The sequence below is a fragment of the Dufourea novaeangliae genome, unplaced genomic scaffold, assembly GCF_001272555.1.
Source record: "Dufourea novaeangliae isolate 0120121106 unplaced genomic scaffold, ASM127255v1 scaffold16, whole genome shotgun sequence".
Classification (NCBI taxonomy): Eukaryota; Metazoa; Arthropoda; class Insecta; order Hymenoptera; family Halictidae; genus Dufourea; species Dufourea novaeangliae.
In genome coordinates this window covers 648,686-674,401 of record NW_015373891.1, presented here as the reverse complement: position 1 = coordinate 674,401, position 25,716 = coordinate 648,686, and the positions used below count along the sequence as shown (strand labels likewise).

General features: G+C 29.7%; 4 protein-coding genes across 4 annotated transcripts; 3 read left to right on the top strand and 1 right to left on the bottom strand.

The window, feature by feature from the left end:
- The first annotated feature begins 598 nt into the window (after positions 1-598).
- LOC107187615 (spatacsin) lies at positions 599-8,244 on the top strand. The gene is made up of 23 exons (XM_015575759.1): positions 599-684; positions 1,064-1,380; positions 1,450-1,616; positions 1,677-2,033; positions 2,129-2,932; positions 3,009-3,181; positions 3,256-3,530; positions 3,599-3,769; positions 3,998-4,222; positions 4,313-4,504; positions 4,567-4,686; positions 4,762-4,945; positions 5,023-5,231; positions 5,295-5,452; positions 5,523-5,841; positions 5,922-6,090; positions 6,164-6,520; positions 6,582-6,737; positions 6,806-6,954; positions 7,025-7,132; positions 7,204-7,497; positions 7,640-7,959; positions 8,043-8,244. The coding sequence occupies exons 2-23, from the start codon at positions 1,099-1,101 to the stop codon at positions 8,242-8,244; spliced, it is 5,391 nt and encodes a 1,796-aa protein (XP_015431245.1). The 5' UTR covers positions 599-684; positions 1,064-1,098.
- A 1,281-nt stretch (positions 8,245-9,525) lies between these two features.
- On the bottom strand, positions 9,526-13,016 carry LOC107188332 (DNA polymerase eta). The gene is made up of 8 exons (XM_015576611.1): positions 12,764-13,016; positions 12,490-12,624; positions 11,960-12,168; positions 11,730-11,896; positions 11,439-11,662; positions 11,250-11,373; positions 10,140-11,037; positions 9,526-10,073 (listed from the first exon to the last, which is right to left on the bottom strand). The coding sequence occupies exons 1-8, from the start codon at positions 12,901-12,903 to the stop codon at positions 9,526-9,528; spliced, it is 2,445 nt and encodes an 814-aa protein (XP_015432097.1). The 5' UTR covers positions 12,904-13,016.
- A 1,233-nt stretch (positions 13,017-14,249) lies between these two features.
- LOC107188582 (DNA polymerase epsilon subunit C) lies at positions 14,250-16,041 on the top strand. Its single transcript, XM_015576896.1, has 5 exons — positions 14,250-14,291; positions 14,509-14,581; positions 14,710-14,803; positions 15,492-15,671; positions 15,732-16,041. Exons 1-5 carry the CDS (start codon positions 14,250-14,252, stop codon positions 16,039-16,041), a joined length of 699 nt encoding a protein of 232 aa, XP_015432382.1.
- A 3,505-nt stretch (positions 16,042-19,546) lies between these two features.
- Positions 19,547-20,663, top strand: LOC107188410 (desumoylating isopeptidase 2). Its single transcript, XM_015576702.1, has 5 exons — positions 19,547-19,684; positions 19,752-19,824; positions 19,939-20,032; positions 20,131-20,272; positions 20,352-20,663. The coding sequence occupies exons 1-5, from the start codon at positions 19,559-19,561 to the stop codon at positions 20,526-20,528; spliced, it is 612 nt and encodes a 203-aa protein (XP_015432188.1). The 5' UTR covers positions 19,547-19,558; the 3' UTR covers positions 20,529-20,663.
- Positions 20,664-25,716: the final 5,053 nt, after the last annotated feature.

Sequence of the window (25,716 nt, the reverse complement as noted above, 5' to 3'; positions counted from 1 at the left end):
TACACACCACGGCCTATCTCCGAAAATGTTTTACTCCAATTCGTTTTATATGGAAAACATTAATTACGCTGCCGTCTTCTCGAAGTTTTGAAACCTACAAACTACGATGCTTTCCTAGCGCCATCTATAATAAATGCGTCCCGCCAATCTGAGAATGGCGCCAAAATTTATAAAATCTTGACAGATATATATTACATACCTATAATTTTATTTCACTACGACTTTGTACTAAATAAAAATATATGATATTATTATTCCCATCACTAGAAGTTATACAAAATTTTGTAAAGTGGTAAAAATTACTTTTTATATTATCTAATTTGGTGAATATGTTACTACGTGATACATATATGCACATATATATATATCTCATGAAAGAACTGTAGGTAGCCCAGAACCTTGAGCTAATAAGCTTGAACAAAGATAAATTAAATTTAGACGAATTACTTTAAAATAAAATAAAGTCAATCATTTACAGTGTAAAAGAACCTATTCATTATGTTTTCTAATCGTATATATTTGACTTCCTCGGACGGTAGATGGTACAAATATGTTACTATGAATCCGTTGTAAGAAAATCCCTAGCAGACAACACGAGCGCACTCATGGCAACTCATGGCTGACGTTTCAGTCACTAACAGTCACTAATAAACATAAACCGTCAATGGGATGTTTATCTTATATGTAGGTACATTATATATAAATGATGCACTTTTATGCGTCATAAATGCCGTTTTATACATGCACTCTATAACAGGTTTAAAATATTTCTATGTTTAATTGTAACAAAGCAACGCCGGAATATATCACACTGTGCCATTAGACCTTGAATTACAAAAGTAATGTTAGAATATAATAGGATAAAAAATATGTAAGTTAAAAAGTATTTAAATGAGCTGCAGACTTTATGCATGTGTAGCATATATATTCAATGTGTAAATAACAGAGTATCCTGTAATGAGCATAAATTGCTAATCCTGGAAACTATTTTGGTTTATTTGAAATATTCTTTCACCATATGGAAGGCACAAATTATATGTTAATACTTGTGTTTTTTCTGCAGAATATTATTGTATATTATAAGAAAGTATCAGTAAAATGGCTGAGAAAGGAATGGTGGGAAACATTCCAATTGAATGCTTGACTGGAGAACCAGCAGTAGTTTGGTCTGGTTGGCGTACATTAGGAGATAGAGAGCTTGTTAGAGAAGCATCTGCGAAGGGCACTCACATAAATCTTGCATACAAGTGTATAGCCCACAGGCGAAATTGTTCCATTGAGGATGCTAAACATTATTTTAATAAGGAAGTGGAACTCTGGACTACAGAACTCTTAAAGAAACGTCAAATTTATAGGGCTTCTCATATTTTACAAAACATGGTATATTTAACTTACCAATAGAAGTCATACATTTATAATTTGATGTTAATATGTTCCTTTTTATCATAGAAAAAGAATCCGGTGGAATATATATTTGAAGTTTGCACAAATTCTAAAGATTCAACATTAAGGAACTATTTATCAGAGTATTTAATAAGTGTGGCACATTTTGAAGCTGAGCATATTGATTCATTGAATATATTAAAATATATTATACAATTTGAAGAAAAATATATGTAAGTTTCTTTGTATGTGGTGAGTTTAAGAAAGAAAATTAACAAATATATGGTTTTTAGGATACAAGATGGTTTAAGCTCAGTTCTTTGTATAGAAAATATTATAAAATTACCAGAAAGGATAAAAGAAGCATTGTGTACAGAATTATATTTTTCTATAAACGAATGCACTCTCTTAAAAAATATAACTAATATTGTGTTATGGGATTATTTATTATCAAATAATAAAATTGAAATGATTAGGTTTTGGATTGATTCTTATTATAGTGGTAATGCAATTAAAGAGTCAAATGATATCAATGAAGAATACAAGTTATTGTTTGCTTCCACAAATATTGCACCAGATATGATTGAAAATATTGATTCTTCGAATGCCAGTAATCTTGTAAAAGATCTGGTTAAGAATCATCTATGTAGGTATGTCTTTCTCTAGAGCATACTAAAATATTATAATGTGTATACAAATACATTTCTATGCACTTGTTTATTAATACAATGTATGAACATCTTAGGTATGGAATATTTGTGGAAAAAGAAAAACAGGATATAAAATTAACATTAGCGCGCATCTGTGGCAGCGCAATGACGCTATCAGAATTTGACACAGTATTGTCACGTGAAACGTGCAATATTAATAAGACTGAATTTTTGCAAACAGTCGATAAGGAACTGTGCCTTGCTCATTGTTTGAATGATACTTCTACTCAACAGGATAGAATTAAAGTTGAAAATCTATTAGATACATTAACGAAAATGTGTAATAGCCAAGAGCAGTGTGAAGATACATTAATAGAAGGCATTTTTGGAACAATTCATTACCTTTCTGATGATATGAACGAATTTTTGAAACAAAATTATCTGATTGTTTTAGTACTAATATTTTTAAATTTATCTAAAGGAAATGTGGCCGACATTCACAACACAAATAATGAAATGAAAGAAAGTGTACTCAAAAACATATTTAAAGGTACAGATAATTTACAACTGGGCGCTTATAGCATTTCCAATGAAATTCTTCAAAGTACATTGAAACATGTACCAATTCTTCAGCACATTATTGAAAATACACCAAAGAAAGAGGCCACAATGTATGAATTATTAGATGGTTATAAAAATTTAAATGTAAAACAGTTACTTAAGTGGCGCTTCAATAATGAGCCAATGCCTCACTTCTCCAGTGAAACACTTGTTAAAAAATACGGACATGTAGAAGCACTAACGTATGAATATTACTTAAAAGAAGCCCGTCCAAACATGGCTATACTTAGTTTAAAACATTCCCAAAGAAAGTTAGTAAAAGGTGTATCTTCTAGAAGGTAAAAAACCATGTTATAATTGATATCTTTATTGTTTAGACACATATATTACATACTTCAAAAAAACTGATTTTAGGAAACAAAAAGCAAGTCTTTATGCACATATTCTTGCTCTACGAAATTTAGATAAACCAGACATAGTTTGTGGTTGCATTTCTTTTATTGAAATGCTAAGTATTAATTCAGAAAATTTAAGACTTCATGTAACAGCAGCAAATTATGTACAAAAAGAAGTCAATGTACCCATTGGTAAATTAATACATCTTCTTTAATCAATACAAAACCTGGTATATTTATTAACATTTGCATTCTTTAATTTATAGGAAATTTATTAGAGAGCATAATATATAAAAATGAAAATGATCTAAACACTGTAATGACCTATCTTGAAAATAGTTTTCAAAAGAATATATATGAAAATTTCATTGAAGATAGTCAGCAAGTTATAAACATGCTGAAAATATGGGATATTATTGTACGATTTGCAAAAAGTCACAATTTCCCTTTACCAACGAGCTTATTAAAATTTTTAGCCAACCAAAACCACTGGTTCGAATTTCTTTTAGTTTGTCAGCTTTTTGCTTATCCCTTGAATCAGGTACTAGTTTTATATTTAAGTTGACCCATTATTAAACATAAAGAAGTGAGAATATCCTATTATTTTAGGTATTAGAAATTACTAAACTCTTTGAAGATCCAATTATGAAAGAACACTTGCTAACTTGTTTAAATAATACACAAATTACCAAAACACAATCAGCTGTTCATAGTGATCAAAAATTGAAGTCACGAGATGTCAGACAGTCGCTGTATTGTAAAATTGGGGTTAAACAAAGTGTAAGTAACAAATGAAAAGTACAGGGGAGAAAAGATGAGTGTTTTAAATATTGAAGATCTACAACATCAAATATTATGTAATTTTTTCTGTTGAAGTTACTAAATACAGAAATGAATTTCACTTTGCTAAAGGACTCTCATCCTCTTTTCTCCTGTATTCAAATGCCATGTATGTCTAATAGATTCCTTAAAGCATTTGAAATTAATTGTAATATTGTTAAAAAGCAGGGATCTCCACTTTCTGATTCACCAACATCGACAGACTCAGCAAGCATTTCTGATTCTTGCAGTACATTAGAATATCCCATAAATGACAGTGTTTATTCGGTAGATGATGACTTATGGTTGATTATTCTAAAGTGCCATCAAAGTCCAGATCCACCTGGTGCACTAATAAATGCATCTCGACTAACATCAAGACCTTTTCTCACCGTTTTAGCAAGTTGTTATGAGGTATTTTGGTTACCCTATTTTTATCAATTGTGCCTATTTCTTTTACTAATACTATTGACAAACCAATGTACTATTGAAAATCGATTTCAGCCATCATCAACAGCAGCCTATTCTTATTCATGGATGATAATATCTGCTGCAGATGAAAGTATCATGTTTGATTATAAGGACTGCTTAGAACAGCAAATATGGACGGCGAATCAAGTTTGTAATTTATTAAACGAAATGGTGACTTGTGGATACATTGGTACCCTGAATAGAGCTTACAAAATATTTATGCCTGTACGTACAGTTTACATAACAATAGCATTGTAGAATACTTCATGAACTTTGTTATATTGCAGGAGAGTCCATTCAATGAATTTTTCGAATTCCTTCTACAGTCTGCAGTTTATGGAGACTTCAAAGAGTCTCTACAGAATTTATCGAAATTCAAGATGCAATGTTTGAACCTCAAATGCAATGTACGGTATAACATTCTTAAAATATTTCACCTTTTGATAGTTTCTGTTTAGAATCACAAAATATTGAAATTACAGAAAACTTTAGATTGGGACTGTTCAGATGGCTCGTACTTAAACAACTTATACTGGTTTACAATTGTTGCCATTAAGTGTGTTATTGCAATACTTGCGTGTGGCTTTAAAAGCACGCATTTACAAATCAAATTCCTTGAAACATTGGTAAAATGTAATTTTTATGCAGACTTCCAAGCAAACTTATGTATGTCAGTGTTTCACTAATTACAATGTTCGCAATAAAGAACATTAATTTGTTAACGATTTATTCATACATTCCAGTTCAAAGTTTGTTGCAAATTACAAAAATTCTTCAAAACACTAATGTTACGTTCAACTTTGCGGATTTCACGGTATCAGATGACATGTTTGAATTTAATAGAGAAATTCAGAGATGCATCAAAGATTTGTTACAAGCAGAAAACTATGCTAATGCATTGGAATTGTCAAATGTAGCAGGTTTGAATTCATCCGACATTATCTTAGCCCAGGTAGTGTATTAATATTTGTTGATGTTGTTCATTTGCCACTTTTTAATATAATATTATTTTCAGTATCGATATAAATTTAAATGTATGCAAAGTAATGATAAATTTGATAATGCATTTTGGAACGAATGTGCACTAAATTTCAAGAAATACAAAGTTCTACATGAGAAAGCTACTGAATTTTTTGTTGAACATGCTGAAAAAGTTGCTTCTCACCACAAAAGGTATACATTCTCTCAGACAGTTTTTTTTATACTTCTTTCGGGTACAAAAATCGTCTCGTGGCTTTTGCAGGTATGAAATATTACGTTTGGCTTTTGAGACATTGAAGAATGTTGATACAGAACAAGAAACTGTGAACACACTAGAAATGGCGATGTGGAAATCGTGTATATTAGCAGACCCTGAAAATATACAATTAGATAGCGGACCTTACATTTTCAATAAACTAAAGACGGAATTGTTATCAGGACTGGATAAATTGAAATTTAGTTGTACATTAAGTGATCCGTCTGAAAAAGATGCTGCTGAAAGATTACTCAACAAATTAATTGACTTAGGTGAACTACATACTGCATTGAGAATTAGTACCATTTTCAATTACAAACATAAGGTATGTTACATTAAATACTAATTAATATAATTTAACAACTTTGCGTACAGACATTATCGGAAATATTTTCTTGCGCATAGGATTTACACCTTCTAATGTTATGTTTGAGCTTGGCTGAAGGTGAAATCTCACCAAATGAATTAACTTTCGAAGAAACAAGTCTTCTGAAGGAAGGAAATAAGAATAAACAACAAAAATATAGTGCTTTAAAAAATCGTGGTTTGCAAAGATTGTCTTCCTCTTCTTCATGTAGGTTTCATATTTACTTTCTTATACAAATGAACATAATGGGTATTCATTTATTATATATTCTTTCATCTAGTGACTACTGCAACGAACTTGAATGAAATAAGCAAAACAAAGGACGCGAACGTTCACAAAGTGCAAATGGAAAGTTTATCAATTTTACAAACAATATTCAAAACCTTAAAACATGGTCAAGACATATGTCTAAGAATCGTATTATATTACAAACTGGCAATGCAGTTAGGAAGAAGTTACCATTTTTTATTAGTATTAAATGATCCCGTTCAATTTTTACAAGAGGTAACAGAGAGTAACATTGAGAATAAGTCAGAAGTATTTCATGACATAATTACTGCATACAAAATGAATAATGATACTGTAGTAACATTTTTAACTGAAAATATCACAGTAAATATTATACGTGCCATAGAAGGTACATAACAACTTAAACATAAGCCCTCTATGAATTTATTATAAGAGTCTGCCTTTTACAGATGGACAAGAAGATAATATTTGCCTTTGGGGTTATTCTTTAAATTCGAATTTCCGTATAATTATGGAATTATGCAATGATGTCTCACTTCTTGGTGGTCAGCTTTTAAAAAGGGCAAGCAAATTATTTGGACAATCTCACGGTGAAAAAACAAATGGTATTACAATAAACGTCATTCCATACTTATTATATTTATGTTTCACAACATTATTCCTCCTTATTCAGTATCCACTTTGAAGACAATTGTAGAATTATTAATACGATCTCATGATTGTTTTACAACTTCCTGTAACATGGAGGGAATAGCATCAGTATTACGAAAATGTCAGAATCTTGTAAATGTTTTGCAAAATCTCAAATTATGGACATTATTGGTACGTCGTCAATATACTATAATAAAAAATTAAAGTATTTACTGTATACTAACATACCATTTTATTCTAGGTGCGACTTGTAACTGGCGTCGGTCGTTTCACAGAAATGAATTACATATTTCAAATTTTAAAAGAGAATGATCACTTTGAATTCTTACTTGGAAAAGGATTAGATAAGGTTCCCAACATGCTGCTACTATAAAAGCTCGTATACATATACAGTAAAATACAGTATAAAATACATTACAGGTACCTGGACTGAAAATGGCACTTTTGGAGTTTTTGAAACGGAATTGTCCTGAAAACAAGGATCTTTTTACTTTGGTAGCCTTACATTTTCGATTGTATCATGAAATCGCACTGATGTGGGAAAATGAAGCGAAAAATATAATCAAAATATTAGTATCGGATGCAACAAAGAATCATGGAAAACTGCAGAGCACTGCTCAACATGAAATCAAGTTAACGAAAACGGACCATGTTCTGGAGCAACTGCAGTCAGCTGTCTCCAGTTTCACTCATGCAACACAATACTATTTAAAGGTAAATTTATGTATAGGGTGAGAAATATCTCGAATATTTTAGGAAATATTCAATTATTACGCTCTATGCGTCTCAGCTTATACGTTATTAGACAAGAAAACAATTCTGTATTGCGATAAATCAATAATATATATTTGTACAGGCCAACACACTAAATCTTGCTAGTCGGTGTTCGGATCAAGCACAACTAGTTGCCTTCCAACTTTCTTTGTTTACCATAGTGTTTAATAATCAACAAGTAATCTGTATTCTTAATTTAAAATCTGAAGATGTTGACAGAATATTATGCCATACTTTAAGTTTCTCTCAAGCCCTTATCGTTATAAACGCATACAATTATCACGTGGATTGGGCTAATGTAATATATAATCATTGTATATTGAACGTAAATGCAAAATACTTAAAAGATTTTATAGCTGTCAAAAAGCTAACTCCTAATCTAGTACAAGATTGTGCACGTAGGTAAGTTGCGATTTAAAGAATTATTTTAAAAGTAATTTATCGTGTATAATAATGTTTTGTCAACTAATTTTCATTCGCTACAGGTACAGATTGGAGAAAAGCATTACTCATGAGATGACACACAATATGAAAATGTTAGTGTCTGAAGTATCAGATGTAGAATGTAAATATATGTTGGCAAGCCAATTAGGATTTAAGGATATTGTAGAGTCAATGCTCAATAATCCTATAATAGGTGCATACCTCAAAGATACTGTATGGAAAAAGGGGTATAATGTTACCTGAACGTTTAACATTCCAATACCTATGCATCTTACAAAACACTTCAATGAATTCAGGTTTTCATATATATATACACATGACAGGAAATTTCTCCAATAACAAATAAATGTTACAAATGTATATATGCTCTTTTATTTTTGTATAAATAAATATTTTTCTATATTACACTTTCTGTCTTGAATTCATCTATAATCTATAATATGTTGTGTGTATAATACTTCGATATTACAAATACAAATTTTCATTTATTTAAAAAAAGAACCCACTTCTAGTGCTTCATACTGTAGATGAAAAAACTGATAATCAATTACTAACTATGACATACGAAAATACGCGCCACAAAAAGATAAATAAACGTAACAATTCCGAAATAGTGGCAGTTTTTAAATTGGACGCATATATTAGGAAATACGAAAAAAAATGTGGAAAGATATCATCATTAAAAGTATTATCAAAGAAACAACTAAAATTAGTAAAACTCGCACATGAATTGACAGAAGCTATTGAAAACGAGGAGATTAACAGAGACATGGGTATGAATTTGTGGGTTCTTGCAATAGTGTATAAACAGTTCATAATTTTATTATTTATATTGTAGCATTTCAAATACTGAAAGCATCTAACAAATCGATAAAGGAAACAATATCTAAATTACAAGATTCGATGAAAATGTATAAAGAAAGCGTAAGATCGGAAATTGCAAAGCTAGACAGCTTAAATACAGATCGTCTTTTAAATATTAATTACATATACATATAGTTTATTAATGTACATTATAAATTATATATGATAATTAGTAATATTGTCAATACACAGCTAAAATTTTATAAGTCCACTTCATTGTATAACTCTAAAACACAACACACCACATTTCACATACAAGTTTTAATTATAAAAATGAACTTAATTTAAAATATTTTATTTAGTCGCTTCAAAATTTCCTTAAAATAATATCTCATTAAAAGTGTTAAATCGACTAGAGATTCATTTTATGACTTTATTTTACAATAAGGCAGTCTATGATTATTGTTATTTGCATTACAGTGCAAGTAACAATAGTACATCTTTATATTCATTATTTAACATTAAAAAAATATTGAAAGTATAAAAAAATAATATCAAGTAAAACGTATAAACACATTATATTTAAATACTATTAGTGTTGCACACATTTCTGAATTATATACACATACAAATTTCCGATTTTGTTTATCTACATTTTATAATTTACAAAAATCATTGCATTTCGTCGATACGAAATACGATAGAAACGATATTATAAATTTATAATTTTTTCTTAGACTTCTTTACATTTATATTTGGTCGACGTTTTAGGCAATTCGTGTTCTGATCACACGTGTCAACTTTCCTCTTTATACTTGCAGTCTCTAATATCGGATTATTTAATTCTCTTTGCAAATTTTCAGCCACATGAAAATCGCAATGTTCAGTATATTTCGATAGAGGTATCATTTGATAGCATTGTAAACATTGCTTAGAAGGGAAGTCTGCAGTGTTAGACGAATCTCGTTTCACTAGAAATGTATAAATACCTTTGCTCTGTTGCCCTTTAGATGTATTAGTTTTAGATTTACTTTTCACCTTTGAATTTTTTAGTAAAGTGTCCTTAGTAGTCTCTTTACGTTGTGGTTTCAGGTATAATTTTGCTTCTTCTTGTAGCTCCATAGGTAACAAAGCAAGTATACCGGGATCAATATCGCCTAAATTAGGAAATATATCTTGCAATTTTGTACGAGTAGTACATTGCGTAACGATACCTTTACTATCTTCACGGGTATATATACTGGAGGAAGGTTGCTCCCTTTCAATTACTTCACTATCATCTTTAATATCTGCGACTGGTTCAATATAGTCGATTTGAATATTAGAATCAGTACAGTCATGTGTCTTAAAATCAGTATTTCTATCATTTATGAGTATTGCCCTTCCCAAAACATAATTTTTTTCAGATCCATCTTCCTGTATACGATTTTCATTTAAATTATCGCAATTGATGTTACTATCTTTATCGTCATTTAATTTTATTAATGCAGTTTTAACTACACATGTGTCTTTCGATGTACCTTCTTTTGGATTAAGAATATTCATAAAGAAAGATTCCTTAAATTCACTTTGACCCAAAGATTCATTTACATTTGAATTACCCTGTTGCCTCTCGTAAAGTGTCTTTCTCTTATTTCGTTCATTTAATGACTCAATTAGATTATTTAATCTTCGTGAGGTAGGCGACGAATCTGTCTTCATATCGGTCATTCGTTCATTTAATTTTGAGTTATTTATAGAACCTTTTTTAACATTCTTTACTTTGCTCTTCGATGTATTTGTCGTTTCACAATCATTAACATTCGACGTAATAATCTTATTTATGTTTATATTATCCATTTTCGTAGCACTATTATTATTCGACAATTGAATACACTCCATCTTGGACACTTCCATTTGACCGCATGTTTTCTCCCGATGTTCAGATTTACCTGGTTTAAAAAAATTCATAAAAGTTTCTCTGCCCTTGGCTTGTACAAATTTACCAGCCGATACTCCTAAATATGCAATCGGACAATGTGTACACTTAGATACAATCTCTACGCAACGATCTGCCATTTTTTCAGGCTTGTACGAAGTTAAGGTACATGAACGAGATTGGGATACAGTAGTTTTGTTCTGATAATATTGATAGCATATCGTCAGCAATGTTGCGCGTCGTTCGTTCTCTTCATGATCTTGTTCAAGACGTTCGCAGACTTCTGCCGACAATTCACCAGCCCAATGTTTCAGCTACAAATCACACCATGTTTTTCACATTATATGTGTACATATTTACAGACAGTGAGTAAAGGAAGTATTTGCACAAAACCACTTTTCTACAATAATTCTTTAAATTTCTAAATTATGCAAATAATATATTTCTTGTTATTATGTACATATATCTTATTCCATTCAATATATTTACTATAGAAGTTTTATTTAAACTTTATTCTTTCACTTACAACATCTATTGAAGTAATAGCTTGTTTCCCTGGAAATTTTTTACACGCACCAATTGACTTTGACACAAGTCGCATAGTAACAGGCTCATTATCTATACCTCGCGCAATATTGTACAACCACGACCTAAACATACATACTTATAATTATAGTGTCGACTTAAAAACGCCAAAACAAATGGTGTAACATACCCTGTTTTCTCGTCAAAACGTTTCTGCAAATATTGCAATGAGTATTGCAATAAGTCACCCATAACATTACAATTAAGCGATTCAACAATAACATCTCCAAACTTTCCACCAAGATTCCTAACTTTTTTAATTGGTAATGTAGAATAAAGTGTGGATACTGTACTTGGAGGTAATATTGTTTGACGGTTCGGTTTATGTAATCCACATGCTAATTTGGCTAATATCTAAGGACATACAATACATGTATAACACATTTCTTTAATATATGAAAGAGTTAATATAACATTTCACCTTATTTTGCGCTATGCCTGCAGAGCATTTATATCCTGTCTTTGCAAATATGTCAGATCTCAATTCCTCAACTATTGCACCAGCTACAGCAAGTTTTTGAGCGTTTACATCTTCAACTTCCTCAAAAACATTTGATATCCAACTTTTTGTACCTTCGCTTCTTTCTTCTGAAATTTTGCAATGTAATTAAAACAAATACAAATTGTTCTGTATAATCATTTTTCCCTTACCCTCGTCATTTTTTCCAATTTCCGAATATCCTACAACAAATGTATTACAGAGATGTGTTATTAAATCTTCAGTAGTAATAGAATTTGTAGACATTCTTTTATCAACAATATCAGTGATGTCTAAATATGCTTCATCTACACTAGCTCGTTCTATTATATTGCAATGTTTTCTTAAAACATCAATAACATCACGACCAGCACTTCTATACCTGTTTAAATAATTAGAAGTTTAAGATAAGAGTGATGCATTTCTTCTCTGCTAAGAGCCATATGATCCCCACCATCAGCCAATCCAGTCTTCTACTATTAATTAGTCCAATACATGTAGCGTGCAAGTGGTCACTTCACCAGCCATCCCGTTTAAAGGACCATAATTGCATTAACACATTTGACACCGATGACTCAACATGTAAGTCATATACAGACACGATGTAAACATTACCAGTTTCTGGGAATAGTCTTGTAATAATATGTCGGTCTCGAATGTGTTAAATACATTCAATAAAAGATTATATTGAAACTCAACATACCTTGATGTATCTGATTTCCCACGAAGACATGGTACACTAGCTAAAATAAGATCCGGACATTTTTCTTTAGCCTCTTCACCTCTCATATGCCTTGTAACACCATATTCTCTTGCTTCATAGTTAACCGCAATTATTCTAATTCAAAAATATAGTATGCCATAGTGCTTATTAACATTTGTATTAATATAAAATAATATGAAAGTTACATCTATTGGACAGAACTAGAAGCCTGATTCTTTAGTTGTACCTTGCATTATTGTATACAGAGCCTTACCCTCCTAGTTGCCACTGATTATATTGTACAACAGCAAGTGGTTTCCCATTATATTCTGGTTGAAGTTTCGTTTCTACTTGACAGAAAAAACAATCCATGTCGATTAAGACGACAATCCTATTATTACTTGAACTTGCCATTTTAAAATTGATCCTTATAGTAGCCAAACTTGTCAAGACAGATTAAGAATATTCGTGGTTTTCTTTCATTTTTATTTTACATAAATTACCTAGACAAACGAATTTTTTCTACCTCTGTTTGCCCATACATTATTTGACTCTTATTGGAAGAACACCGCGGTATAAGCATAAAATTTATACATAATGGGATAAATACTTTTCAGGTTAGTAAATAAACAGAAACGTCGCAGCCCGCGGTTTTTCAAAAAGACCACGAATTCTGACTTACAACTAGTTTGCCAACCCTAATTGACCCTAATCTTACTTTCGTTAAGGCACCGACTAGATATAAGATAGACCTATCATCTTATGGGACTTCGTGTCTCATGTTCTGAAATACCGATAATGTAAAAAGTCAGGGATTTTCTGTTGCCCTCATTGTGTGTTCATTTGTGCTAATAATATCAGAATTCCTGCTTTATCGGTAACGTCGGGTATTAACATTAAAATGGTAGCAGGGTCATGTAGCCCTATGAATGTAGGACAGAAAAAAGCATTGGATGATGGGTCTATTCTATAACTAGTCGGTGGTTAAGGTACCATTTACAGCAAAATGTGCAAATGAATAGCAATAGATGTAGGACCACATCTTTTAGGTGTTCTATTCTTTAGTACTTTAGACACTAATTATGGTGAATTATGCAAAATGCAGAAAATGTATATATTACTCCTTTTGATAGTTGATGAAATTTTTAGAACAATTCAATCATTCTGTTTACAACTTTGTCATATTTGCGAGGAAAAAGAGCTAAAAAATAGTATATAGCACAGCGACAAGTTATACTAGCGTATATCATAATTACTGTCAATCATCTGTCAATACACCAATGAGTAACATGGCATAAGAGTGAACTCTCATGTCGGCTGGTAATTCTGAAATTATTGAAGTGGAATGGACAATTATTAGCATCGATGTAACCACTATTTAGCAACTTCACCTTGCTTCACTGGCTTCACCTATGAACAGCAAAGGAGAAAACTTCGCATTAAACGAATCGAAGAGTAAAGAATCATCTATGTTGCGACTAATCAACAATATGATAAATAAAAATTGAACATTAACCGTTTTCAGAAACGTTCTTCGGACACGCTTCGTTCTGATTATTATATTTTGCATGTGTTAGCCGTTAAATTTACGAACATTAAATAATTTATGAATTATTGAAAATACAGTTTACAGATGTCTGTCAAATTTCGGAACACCTCAATTGCATCAAATACAATATAAACGCGTTTTTTATTGCAAAGTTTCATTCGTTCTTTTATTTATCTATAACTCGGTGTGAAATACTAATATTCCTGTGACAATGCCAAGTAAAAAGAAAAAATATAATGCCCGTTTTCCAGCCGTGAGTATCAAAATAACATGTAAGATTTTGGAATGAGTGTTTCTGCAAAAACATTAAAACCTTACATATTTATGAAATTATGACTTACGATGAAACCAATACTGCAATTAACAAGAGATCACGTTTAAACAACGGAAACCTAGAAAATTGTAAACAAATAATTATGCAAGAAATTTTACACATACATAGCTAACCTAATTTTATATTTCTGCATTAGGGTCGAATCAAGAAAATTATGCAAACTGACGAAGAAGTTGGGAAAGTTGCACAAGCGGTGCCAATTATAATCTATATCCTTTTTATATTAATACGAGAAACATAAGTGCCACTATGTTTTTCAAATTTAATGCCTCATAAATCTGTATTTAATTAGTAATATTATCCTTTCACAGTGTAAGTTCCTTAACTGTCTATATACCTAGAACATTAGAGTTGTTTGTGCATTCCTTGCTTACAAAAACAATGCAAATTACAAATGCCAAGAATGCCAAAACTCTAAGTCCATCTCATATGTAAGTACATACAATCATTTCAAACAGATCTTACACCAGTAAAAATATAATTGCATATCCTGTAATTACTAGGCTGTGAATTTTATGTATTTATGACACATGTAAATATATAAAACACAATATAACACTATATAAACACTTTAATAGAAACTACTAAATATTTATTTTTAATTTTAACTGAACATGTCCTTCAACATGTGAAATAGATTTACCTGTGATTCTCATTTATGTAAAATAGTTTATAAAATTATGAAGTTGCATACTTATTCATAGTCTACTAATTAGTATTAATATGTTTATTACTCAATGACATTGATATTCAAAGATCACAAAATAAAGGCAGAATTAGTACTCAATGTGAACCATGCATTATATATTGTTACTACATTTGTTAATACTAATTAATTTTATTGACTATTTAAAATTTACATAAGGGACTTTAATTTAACCCTTTTGTTTTGACATAAGACACCCATTTATTGTTAGAAATACTGTGGGAAAAACAGAAGGATGTAAGATTTCATTACAAAATTTCTATTCACCAGAGTGTTTTTAAATATTTAGCATCTACATTTAACACCACATGAACATTAAATGAATCGAATCGACCCATGGGATTAAAAGGGTTAATAATTATACTATATAAGCATTCACAAATTTATAACTTTTCCTTTACATTCATTTGTAGGAAGCAGTGCATCTTGTCTGAAAGTCGTTTCGATTTTTTGAAAGATTTGGTGAAGTCGTTACCAGATATATCAGGACCCGACGACGAAGTGCCTACACCACCATTAACACCCGCTCCAATAACTTCAAATCCATTGAATACATCTGTCTCTACTCCTGCATTGAGACATTCTGATGTAGGGTGAGTATCAATTAAAGTAAATAACATTTAAAATTCTAAATGTACATTATATTTTTATAGACTTCAGAAACAACAAATGGGATTAACTGCTGAAGTAAATATAGAACACAAAAATTTGAAAGACAATGGTGGAACAGGAATGTATAGTTATTCGAATGTTGGTAACCAGGCAGTTACGAATACATCTGGCTCTCAAGTTCCAGAATTTCAGATATCTGTGCCTGCATCGTTTCAAATTAGTCAACCAAATTTTTATACAGAAGTTAATCCTATGAATTTGAGTACAAATACATCCAGTGTAAGTGCGAGCAATCAACCAACATCAAATTTCGCTCATACTGCCAATCTCGACGAAGATTATGATACATAGTTATTTTTTAAGGATGTTAGGAACATGAATTCGTATATTATTAAATGCAGAATGGTTGTACATGCGTCTGCTTGATGAATATTATGAATTTTCGTTCAGACTGTTTGTTATGAGTACATTAGAGTACGTAATTTACATTATTTAAACAATCTTATTACATGTATATGCTTAAACAGCTGTAAATTTTTATATTTTTATATCTATTCTGTCAACAATTATGTAGATGTTGTATTCGAATTAGTTGAGAATAGAATATTTGGTATTTATTAATATTTTCCATTACTGTATTTGATTAGAAAGTACTCGTATTCCTAGTACTTTACTTTGATGTATACACATGTATAGTAGGCGTGAATGTTAGAATTCAAACAATTGTTGTGTGCTTTAAAACAATACTTTTATTATTATTGCTCTGTAGACAAGTACAATTTCGTTTAGTATTCATACAATTGCGCAGGTACATTGTACATTTATGCAGGTACAAATACTTTTAATCGATAAGGGTGTAAGTAGTTTCACATTTTGTAATCAGCAAAATTGTTTAATGTACCTCATTTAGTTTATATGTACATTAGAATGTTTATCATTTGCAACAAAATGTATACAGTAATGAGCTTTACAACTAAGATTTTTTTACATCAGTCTAAGGTAATATACATATATATACATATGTAAGGTATGCAATTTTTATAGAAGAGAAATTAGCACATAATGAGACATTTTTTATCTGTTAACGTTTATCACAGTTGATTTAAAAATTTAACGTCAAATATTTGTCATTACCGGATACATATGTTGTCTTGTGCATTATACAATCGTTAAAAAAAATATTTTATGCTTTATAAAACATTTTGTAACGCAAACATGTGTTGTACAGTTGTATATTCTATGCAGATAATGCGTATCTTTTTTATTATAATCATTAATTTTGAAGTTAAAAGTGTAAAAAGCACTCGCATTATAAAAATGAACAATTAAATTCCATAGAACCAAATTGCAATTAACAGTTACATGACTGTAAAATAACGTATACACGATAAAGATTAATCAGAAAATAAGCAATGCTTATGTAAAAATAGTTAGTGACTGGTATGCAGAATAATGCACATGTTGTATCTATACTCATAGCACTACACTTTTTTCTTATAGGTAACTTATTGTAAAATATAATTTAAATTTGATAGATGGAATACTTGGAAATCACAGAAAACTCGTTTAATTATTGATCATTGTATTTTTTAATAAAACACGACTACTTGATTAAAATTAAATAATATTGATTAAAAATGAAATTAAGTTATACGCATTTTTATATATTTAGAAATCTGTACCTAATGTGTTAAGAGAAAATAAGTTTTAATAAGAGGAAGTTTTCGATTAATTTTCAACTGAATGGTTAAACCAACAAAAGAAGGACATGTTCTAAAAAAAATTAAAAATAACTCTATTTCTTTATAAATATGTAATCAATATTCTTAAGTTATTAATTTTTTAACAGTATACAACTTGATATTACAGATTTATCTTTTGTAGAAATTACAAGACTGACTGACAACTTCCTCTCTTAAAATTGATATGTATATTTATATTACACATCTGTAAATAAATACTGATAGAATTATTTTAATAAGTTTGTTAGTTCATGTTATACTTGTTTATAATTATGATATGACTTGTGTACATTAATGCTGAAATGCCTTTTACAAAAAAATTGATGCCTTGGAAGCAATAAAAAGACAATAGATCCAAACATATTTTTAATCAAAATTTTCCTATACTTAAATTTACGATAATAAAGAAGTTTACCTTGTGAAAACGAATTGAATAAAATTAGAAACTATTTAATATTTGTACATAAAAGTAACTGTCTTTTAGTTAGAAAGTTTTATATTACAGTAACTAATATATATATACAACTATATAGTAATGTGTGATATATATATATTTTTTTTATTATACAGTTGAGCTATTAAATTTTATCAACATGTAAATACATTGCAATAAAGAAACTTTTATTTAGATAGATACTAAACAATTGTCTACCATATTGTATTTCTTATGTTGCATGAATGCATTGGCAATTTGTGATATTAAATACAGATTAGAGAAATGTGGTATTGTGCAGAAAATTAGATATAAATAATCAAAAAGCATATAAATTAATTCATTAAAAATATTGAAATACAAATTGCAGAATCAATATTTGATGTGATCTAGGATTTTTATGTTAAGAAAAAAAATGTTACATTCACCTAGAGAAATTTGCTTAATATTACTAGACAACTGGCAATCGTTTCTAGGTATAAACATTTGTGAAAAATCCTTCAAAAAATCTTTAATGTTAACAGTCGTTATGTAGAAATAATTAAGTTTGCAATTAAAAAATAAACAATAAACAATTGGTATATGTGAACGGAACGGATCTTCAAAAAAACGCTGTTGATGAATTGACATGTTTCAAGTGGAGACAGACATTTCTTGCTGACACAATGCATTCTATTTCGGAGTAATTTTTAGATGAGCCTCATGTTAAGAAACGTTTTAGGAGATTTAATACTCATTCTTATATCATAACAGCAATAAAAGAATAAAAGTTTTCAATTTGTCGAAAATACGGTTGCCTCAAATGGAACTTGAATGAACTTCGTGTATCGTTTAATGTCAACAAATCATCGAAGAAAATTTGAAGTTTGACGTAACTCTGGTATTTTATGACGAGAGAAAGAAATCAAGATGTACTGAAAACGAAAATTTTTGTTTAGGTAACAGACTCTAAATACTCTGATTTCTCCTGTGTCACAAAACCTTTGACCTGATGATTCATACTATATGTTTTTTTTGTTCTTTACATTGTGAAATGTAATCATTCTTAGCTTCTCACTCATATTGTATCATTAATTAACTTTCTATACATCACACGCTAATCTTCTGCATTGTATAATCAGCTAGCATTGACAGAGTAATACTAAGTCATCCTGTTTAGTCATAACAATCTTTGTTTATGTTTTGGCTTTAATATTGTTGACTATCTGAAATTTGTTTAAGATTAAGAGATAATGTGTGTGTTACTTCATTATTTTGTTTGTATGAATCTCCATTATTGTTCTTAAGAGAATGTATTTAGTGCCTATGCATCTTGCATATTTAATATATTTTTATAGGGACAGCATGCAATTATTGTATATAAATGAGTAATATTATAATGAGAAGTTTTAAATTAATCAAGACAAGTAATAACTTTATGGTGAATTTTATATTAATTTTTCTTATACTTTCATTATATTTAATAGAATTTTAGACTTTTTTTTCTGTATTGCATTGTATAAGTTATGAAGAAATTTATATCAATTTAGAATAATAGCTTTAAGAAGAGTACTAATTAATAGTAATAATTTTTTCTATAGTAATTCATGGCTATTTGCTTACTTTAGATACCGTATATAGCACATGTATTTGCTTATTAGGTGCATTGGAACATACGTAGTACTGCTGTTCATCTGTTCGAGTACAAGTATCTATGATGTTTTCATCAGGTCTTAGCTGTAATCTCTCCTTTCCCAGTTGTCTGGGATACCCTCAAGATAGTGAAGAACTCATACCAAAAATGGCTCGTGAGCCAATAATCCTTAATGTTTATGACATGGTAAGATAATTATGTTCCATAATTTGCATTAGTATATAGCTTTGAATGAATGAATTTTTTATTTCAGTATTGGATAAACGAATATACTACACCTATAGGATTGGGTGTATTCCATTCAGGAGTTGAAATTTATGGAACAGGTGTGTATACGAAAAGCTTTTGTTTCTTAGTTGCAAAAAATGTGACATTATTGTTATTTTGTAAAAATTCCAATTACTCCTTGTTAAAGATTAATCATATTAATTCATTAATAGAATATGCGTATGGAGGACATGCTAAACCAATCTCTGGAATTTTTGAAATTGCACCTCGAGTTGCAGAAGAATTAGGAGAGCAATTTAGATATAGGTAAGTTTCTTCTTTTCGATGTCATATTTTCTTCGTAATAAGAATATTAATTTTGAAAGTCTCTGCATTACATACAACAATATGTTTGTTTGTTATAGACAGTCTGTACATATTGGATACACAGACTTCACAGAAGAAGATGTGAGCAGAATTGTTGCTGAATTAGGAAAAGATTTTAGAGGCGATCGTTACCATTTAATGAATAAAAATTGTAACCACTTCAGTAGCCAACTTACACTTGTATGTATATATATAATACCAATATACTAATTATTTGCTTAACCAATATTACTATAACTAGTTTCATCTTGTGTTGTAGATTCTCTGTGGTCAAGAAATACCAGGCTGGGTAAATCGTCTTGCATACTTTAGTTCTTGTGTACCATTCCTCCAACGCTGTTTACCAAAAGAATGGTTAACACCTGATGCGCTCCAACATTCTTTGAGTCAAGTCAGTTATCATGAAAGCACACCACCATCAGATACTTCGTTGTAACATATGGCTAATTCTGTGGAAAGGGGAGGTTTAAAATGCCGTAGGAGTTACACCTTCTAGAGAATTTATGCAACAAACAAAGGAAGTTTATCATGACAGTGAATATATATCGCCAGGATTATGAAATTCAAGAAACAGAACCATCAAGATGACGTACAAATTTAATATTGTACTCCTGAATTCCACTGGTGATCAATAGTACTGAAAGAATTACCTTTCTTGCAACATGTCGTGTCCTAAACATTGGACGGCGACAGTAAACAATGTCGCGTGTGTTCTCTGTTGTATTATACAGTCGAAGTTTAATAGATATATATAATTGATAGGTAATTGTGTATAAATCAAAGCCATAAAGAGACTGGAACTTATTTATTTACCGATTACGCGCATTATTGTATTAAGAAATTTCCTGTGGCTGAGATTTCATGCATGTCATGAGTCTTCATTTTAACTTGCATTTGCAGAATAATATTTATAAAAGCACATTAAAATGCATTATCTAGATAATTAAAATTACATATTAATATCATTTTTTAAATTTATTCACTGTATCTTAGAAAGTATTCTGTAATGTTTCTCCTAAACACTCAATAATCTGATTTACGTAAACGTTACAATTATTTGTACATTCGACGCTTCCCTGTACAGCTGCCACTACTATTTTTAGGAAGTTTAAATGAATAATGAATTTAATAAATACTGACATTCATACGTAATTAATAATCAAGTTAAGTAGAACTTGTTCTTCATGTATATGGTTTAACAAAAATATGTTTTCTGCGAGTACTTTTATAAAGAGAGAACGTATTTATAATTTTATAATTAAGGTAATCTGAGTCAACGATTTTACACCATATGAATGTCAAATTTTGTAAAGTGCTCTTGGATTTTGCACAACATAGGAATAAATGCAGAAGCATTATAATTTCCGAGGCTTTTGCCAGATTTGTAATGCAATGAGTTTTTTGTCGAACATTCATGGCAAACAAAAAAAATTACCAATGTTGCTAAAACTGTTGTTGATGTCAAATTTATAATGTTACGTGTTAAAAGAAATTCATAAAGCAATTTGAATACGATACCAATATTTAAAAACAACATAAATTTTATTAGACATTTCATATTCGTAAATTATAACATGAAAATGCAGTAACACGTAGTGCCAACTCGATTTTGTTCTTAATTCAGCCTTTAGGAATAACATTAGAAATTCACATTTTGCATACAATTCAGATAGACGTTATTAATTACGAAAGTTACATTCAATGTTAATATGTGAATATATTTTACTGTGTGATTTTTAAAAAATTAAAGGTATACGTCAGTTACATTAAAAAACCTCGACATTGAATATATTAGATACATACTTATTTCAATGATTGTATTATGCAAAACATCTTTTAAGATAAAATTTCGAGTTAATTTTGAATAGTGAAATTATTTAATATGTAGTGTGTACAATATAGTAAATTTATTGATCTAAATTTACGTACTTCTGTACGATACACTTAACAAATTTCTGATTAAATTATACTATATTATATTTGCGAAAAAGATTCTAAAATTGTTACCAATATTTCATAGAACTAACCATGTTTAGTTTTATATTTTTGACTAATACTTATGTATTGATAGATCATTAAAAACTGATTACTTTCTTAGTATAGCATAATAAAATAATGAAGTATACAAAGCACAATAATATACAGTATAAGTACAAAAGCTTGTGTAACTTTCTAAATGACTTTTTTCATAATGCTGTTTCGTTTGTTTTTTCAGTAGGAAGTTTCCTCTTACTGTGAATGATTTCTTTTTAAGCAATAAACATTCTAAAAATTACTGCACCGATTTATTGACTGCAACAGCACACAAAACCAATCACCCAATAGACTTTATATTTACAACTAACTTATCGTCCGTTTTAAAATCAAGGAATGTACGCACAAACTTTTTTCAATTTATTAGTATATTTCCTTTACACACGAAAATTAAGTTATTTCTTAATGTACCAGTAGATAATGAATAAAAAATGTATATATACTCTTCTTCTATTGTGGAAGATTTTGCATGAAACAAAATATGTAAAACATAAAGAATATAAATACTACAAAATCTACAAAACAGATGTTCTTTACGACAGTATCTTATAAACATAAAAGTTTGGTCTTCTTTCTCGCTGTGTCAGCGCACTTTCAATAATTTACAATGAAATACAATCTTTCATTTAAAATGCAAATAATTGCTTGCAATTGTTTTTAATAAATATCGTAAATAATGCACATGTTAGTTATAAATAAGTTCGTAATGTAGCGTACACTAAACTAAGTTGCTAGAAAAAAAATGATGATTAATAGTCAGGTCATTACATGCACTGGTACTAAACCAATGGGATACATAAATCATTATTAATTGTTACAGAAAGTACTCTAACAGTTCATAAAAAAAGTAAAACTATTAACACATACAATCTATGTATGCATGTATGTACGTATGTATACATATAATCATTCTATTCTCGTGCAGAATGCCGGTCGTACATTTTTTGATTACGCGTCAAAAGGAAGCAATAATTATAGCGCAGTTTATTTCGTCTTTTTTTTAAACATATTACACGATGTACTCGAAACGTTGTTGTCATGTATTATGTGCACGCAAAAGAAAATTGAAAACAAGAAGAATTGAGGGTCTAAAATCAAGTTGAAATTGCGAGCTTCTTTAGAAATTTAATTATTTACAAAAATATAAAATCAATGCTATACAAAGTGACTATTTCTTCGTATGTTATTTATCGATAGACAAGACTGTTCAAAGATAAAGCAACATAAAGGCAAATAGATGCGTCTTTGATTTTAGAACCCTTAAGTAACAATGGCGGAAGATAGGCAAAGTATTGAATTCCGTTTGTAAGTACAATATAACACGTACAATATTATAATTTATAAACACACCTTGATTATACTTCTAGAATAGATTCTAGACCTCATATTTAAACTTTTTATTTTACTCCGATACGGACAGCAATGCCTGTACTATTACATTCTTCGTTTTATAACATTAACACGTTTCTTCTATTAACGGTGTCTCCTATATTTTTTAATATAAGAATGCCAAATCTATTGCAGTCGATATATATTTTATTTATAATACATTCTTGTGTTTTGACCATTACACAGTCATTTGTCGAAGACATTTCGTGGTTACCATTTGTTTTTCTGGTATAACACTTGTCTCTTAATAGTTGTGTTACGATTTAACTGTGTGTCTATCGACGATGATGTTTCAAACAGTTGAAGCTTCGGTCTTATGTATTGACGTTGTTTTGTGAAAGTAATGAGAAATTAAACGGAATGTAGAGCGTCGATGTACCTACCAATAACATTTTCAATATTTTATAAAATTTTGACATTTCTTAAATTTGTCCCGTTAAAATTCCTAATAAGTATATGACAATTCAAATGCAAGATTAGATTCGCGATTTTCTATTCTTAAACATCTTGGACTGATATTGTGTAATTATTTTCCCGTTTGACTGTTCAACATGTCCAAAGATTTCAATACGAAGAAAAACTTTCGATTCCCATAGCGTTCTGTATAAACAAACAATTCAGGATTCTCAATCGATACACGTTACTCTGCATTCCAACTACTGGCATAGAATCCTGAGATAGTTATCATGTTCTACCAACTTTTTTCATTCAAGTATAATTAGCAAATTTTTATAAATGTACATGAAAATTGTATATTTTATACATTGAAACATATAAAACTTGTTATCGTGTTTGCCTGTTTTCTGTGACTTTTACTTTTTTTTTCATGTTCACCCTAATCTTACATCTATAGAAACGAACTGAATGCAACCGATTAACCGTTATACTGTCCCTACAAATTTGAAAGTAACGTATGATTTCTCTTTTTTTTTTTTGGATTCGTTGATTTTTAAACGTTTTAATATAAAAGTAATAAAAAGGTTGCAATAGCGTACGGCATTTACAGTTCTGTCTTATTAAAACTGTCGCAGAAACATTAATATAGAAATTTCATGTTATTTGGTTCGAAATAATGATTATGTTCTCAAAACTCTTCTTTCTCAGTCATGCATTGCACTTCCATTCTTTGATCGTGAGGTTGTAAATATAATTCTTTGAAACGAACTAATGATTCTGCATTGACACCTATCGACTTAAGGATAGAAGAAGCGGTATATTTATGAATGAAAACACAGTTTTCGTTGCAGTAAGGACAAATCAATGCTCAACATCGTTTTGTTACTGTCGTTATAATACTCGTACGTTGTGTAAAAGTTGTTTAGAGCCACCTCGCTTATATGACTACCTATTATCAGCAGGAGATTCCGATAAATTGCACGATTATCCTACTATTCACACGCTGAATAAGACGATGCACTTCACTGCATTATGACGCAATAGAAAATATTTAGTCATAAGGCATCAGATCAATTCATATCTTCCATATTCATTTAATGTCGCTAAGAATGATTGAGTATATAATTAACTTGCAACTATCTTGTTTATACCTAGATTCAAAAGTAGGTACGATAGATTAAGTAGATTAATTCTTTTCTTTTTATTGCTAGATAATTTGACTGAGATTTCGATTTTTATTAATTTAAAACGTAGTTAGTCGCAATGATTAAAAATTTTAATTATGCAAAAAAAACCTGCTTAAAAATTCACAGAAAAAGAAAAACGACACCTATTGTGACAATATATGGCATCGTAAAGCTGGCTCAGTGATCTGTTGAAACGCATAAATTATTTACAATAATTTATCATTATATTATAATTATAAATTGCCTCGTTAAGTATATAACTTATTATGCATAAATTCATGAAAACCAGAAAGTCATTGCAATACGTTATCAAAAATAAACTAAGGATAACGTATTTATCAAATGCTCATATTGAACTAAGTATTTTAAAATGTGCAACTTACATATATTAAAACGTCGCTTCAATTATACGTAAGAGTATTATGCTTTTAGTTGTACGTTTGTAATGCAATCCAACGTAATGCACAATGTTTAAAAAAAAAAGTGTATTGCACAAAATTAGATAAAGAAAGAAATGTCGAAACTTTTCGGCTGATAAGATCAAGCACAGACATCGTTTTTATGTAAAGTTATTACTATAGATACTGTAATCCTATGATTCAGGTAGTGCAAATGATT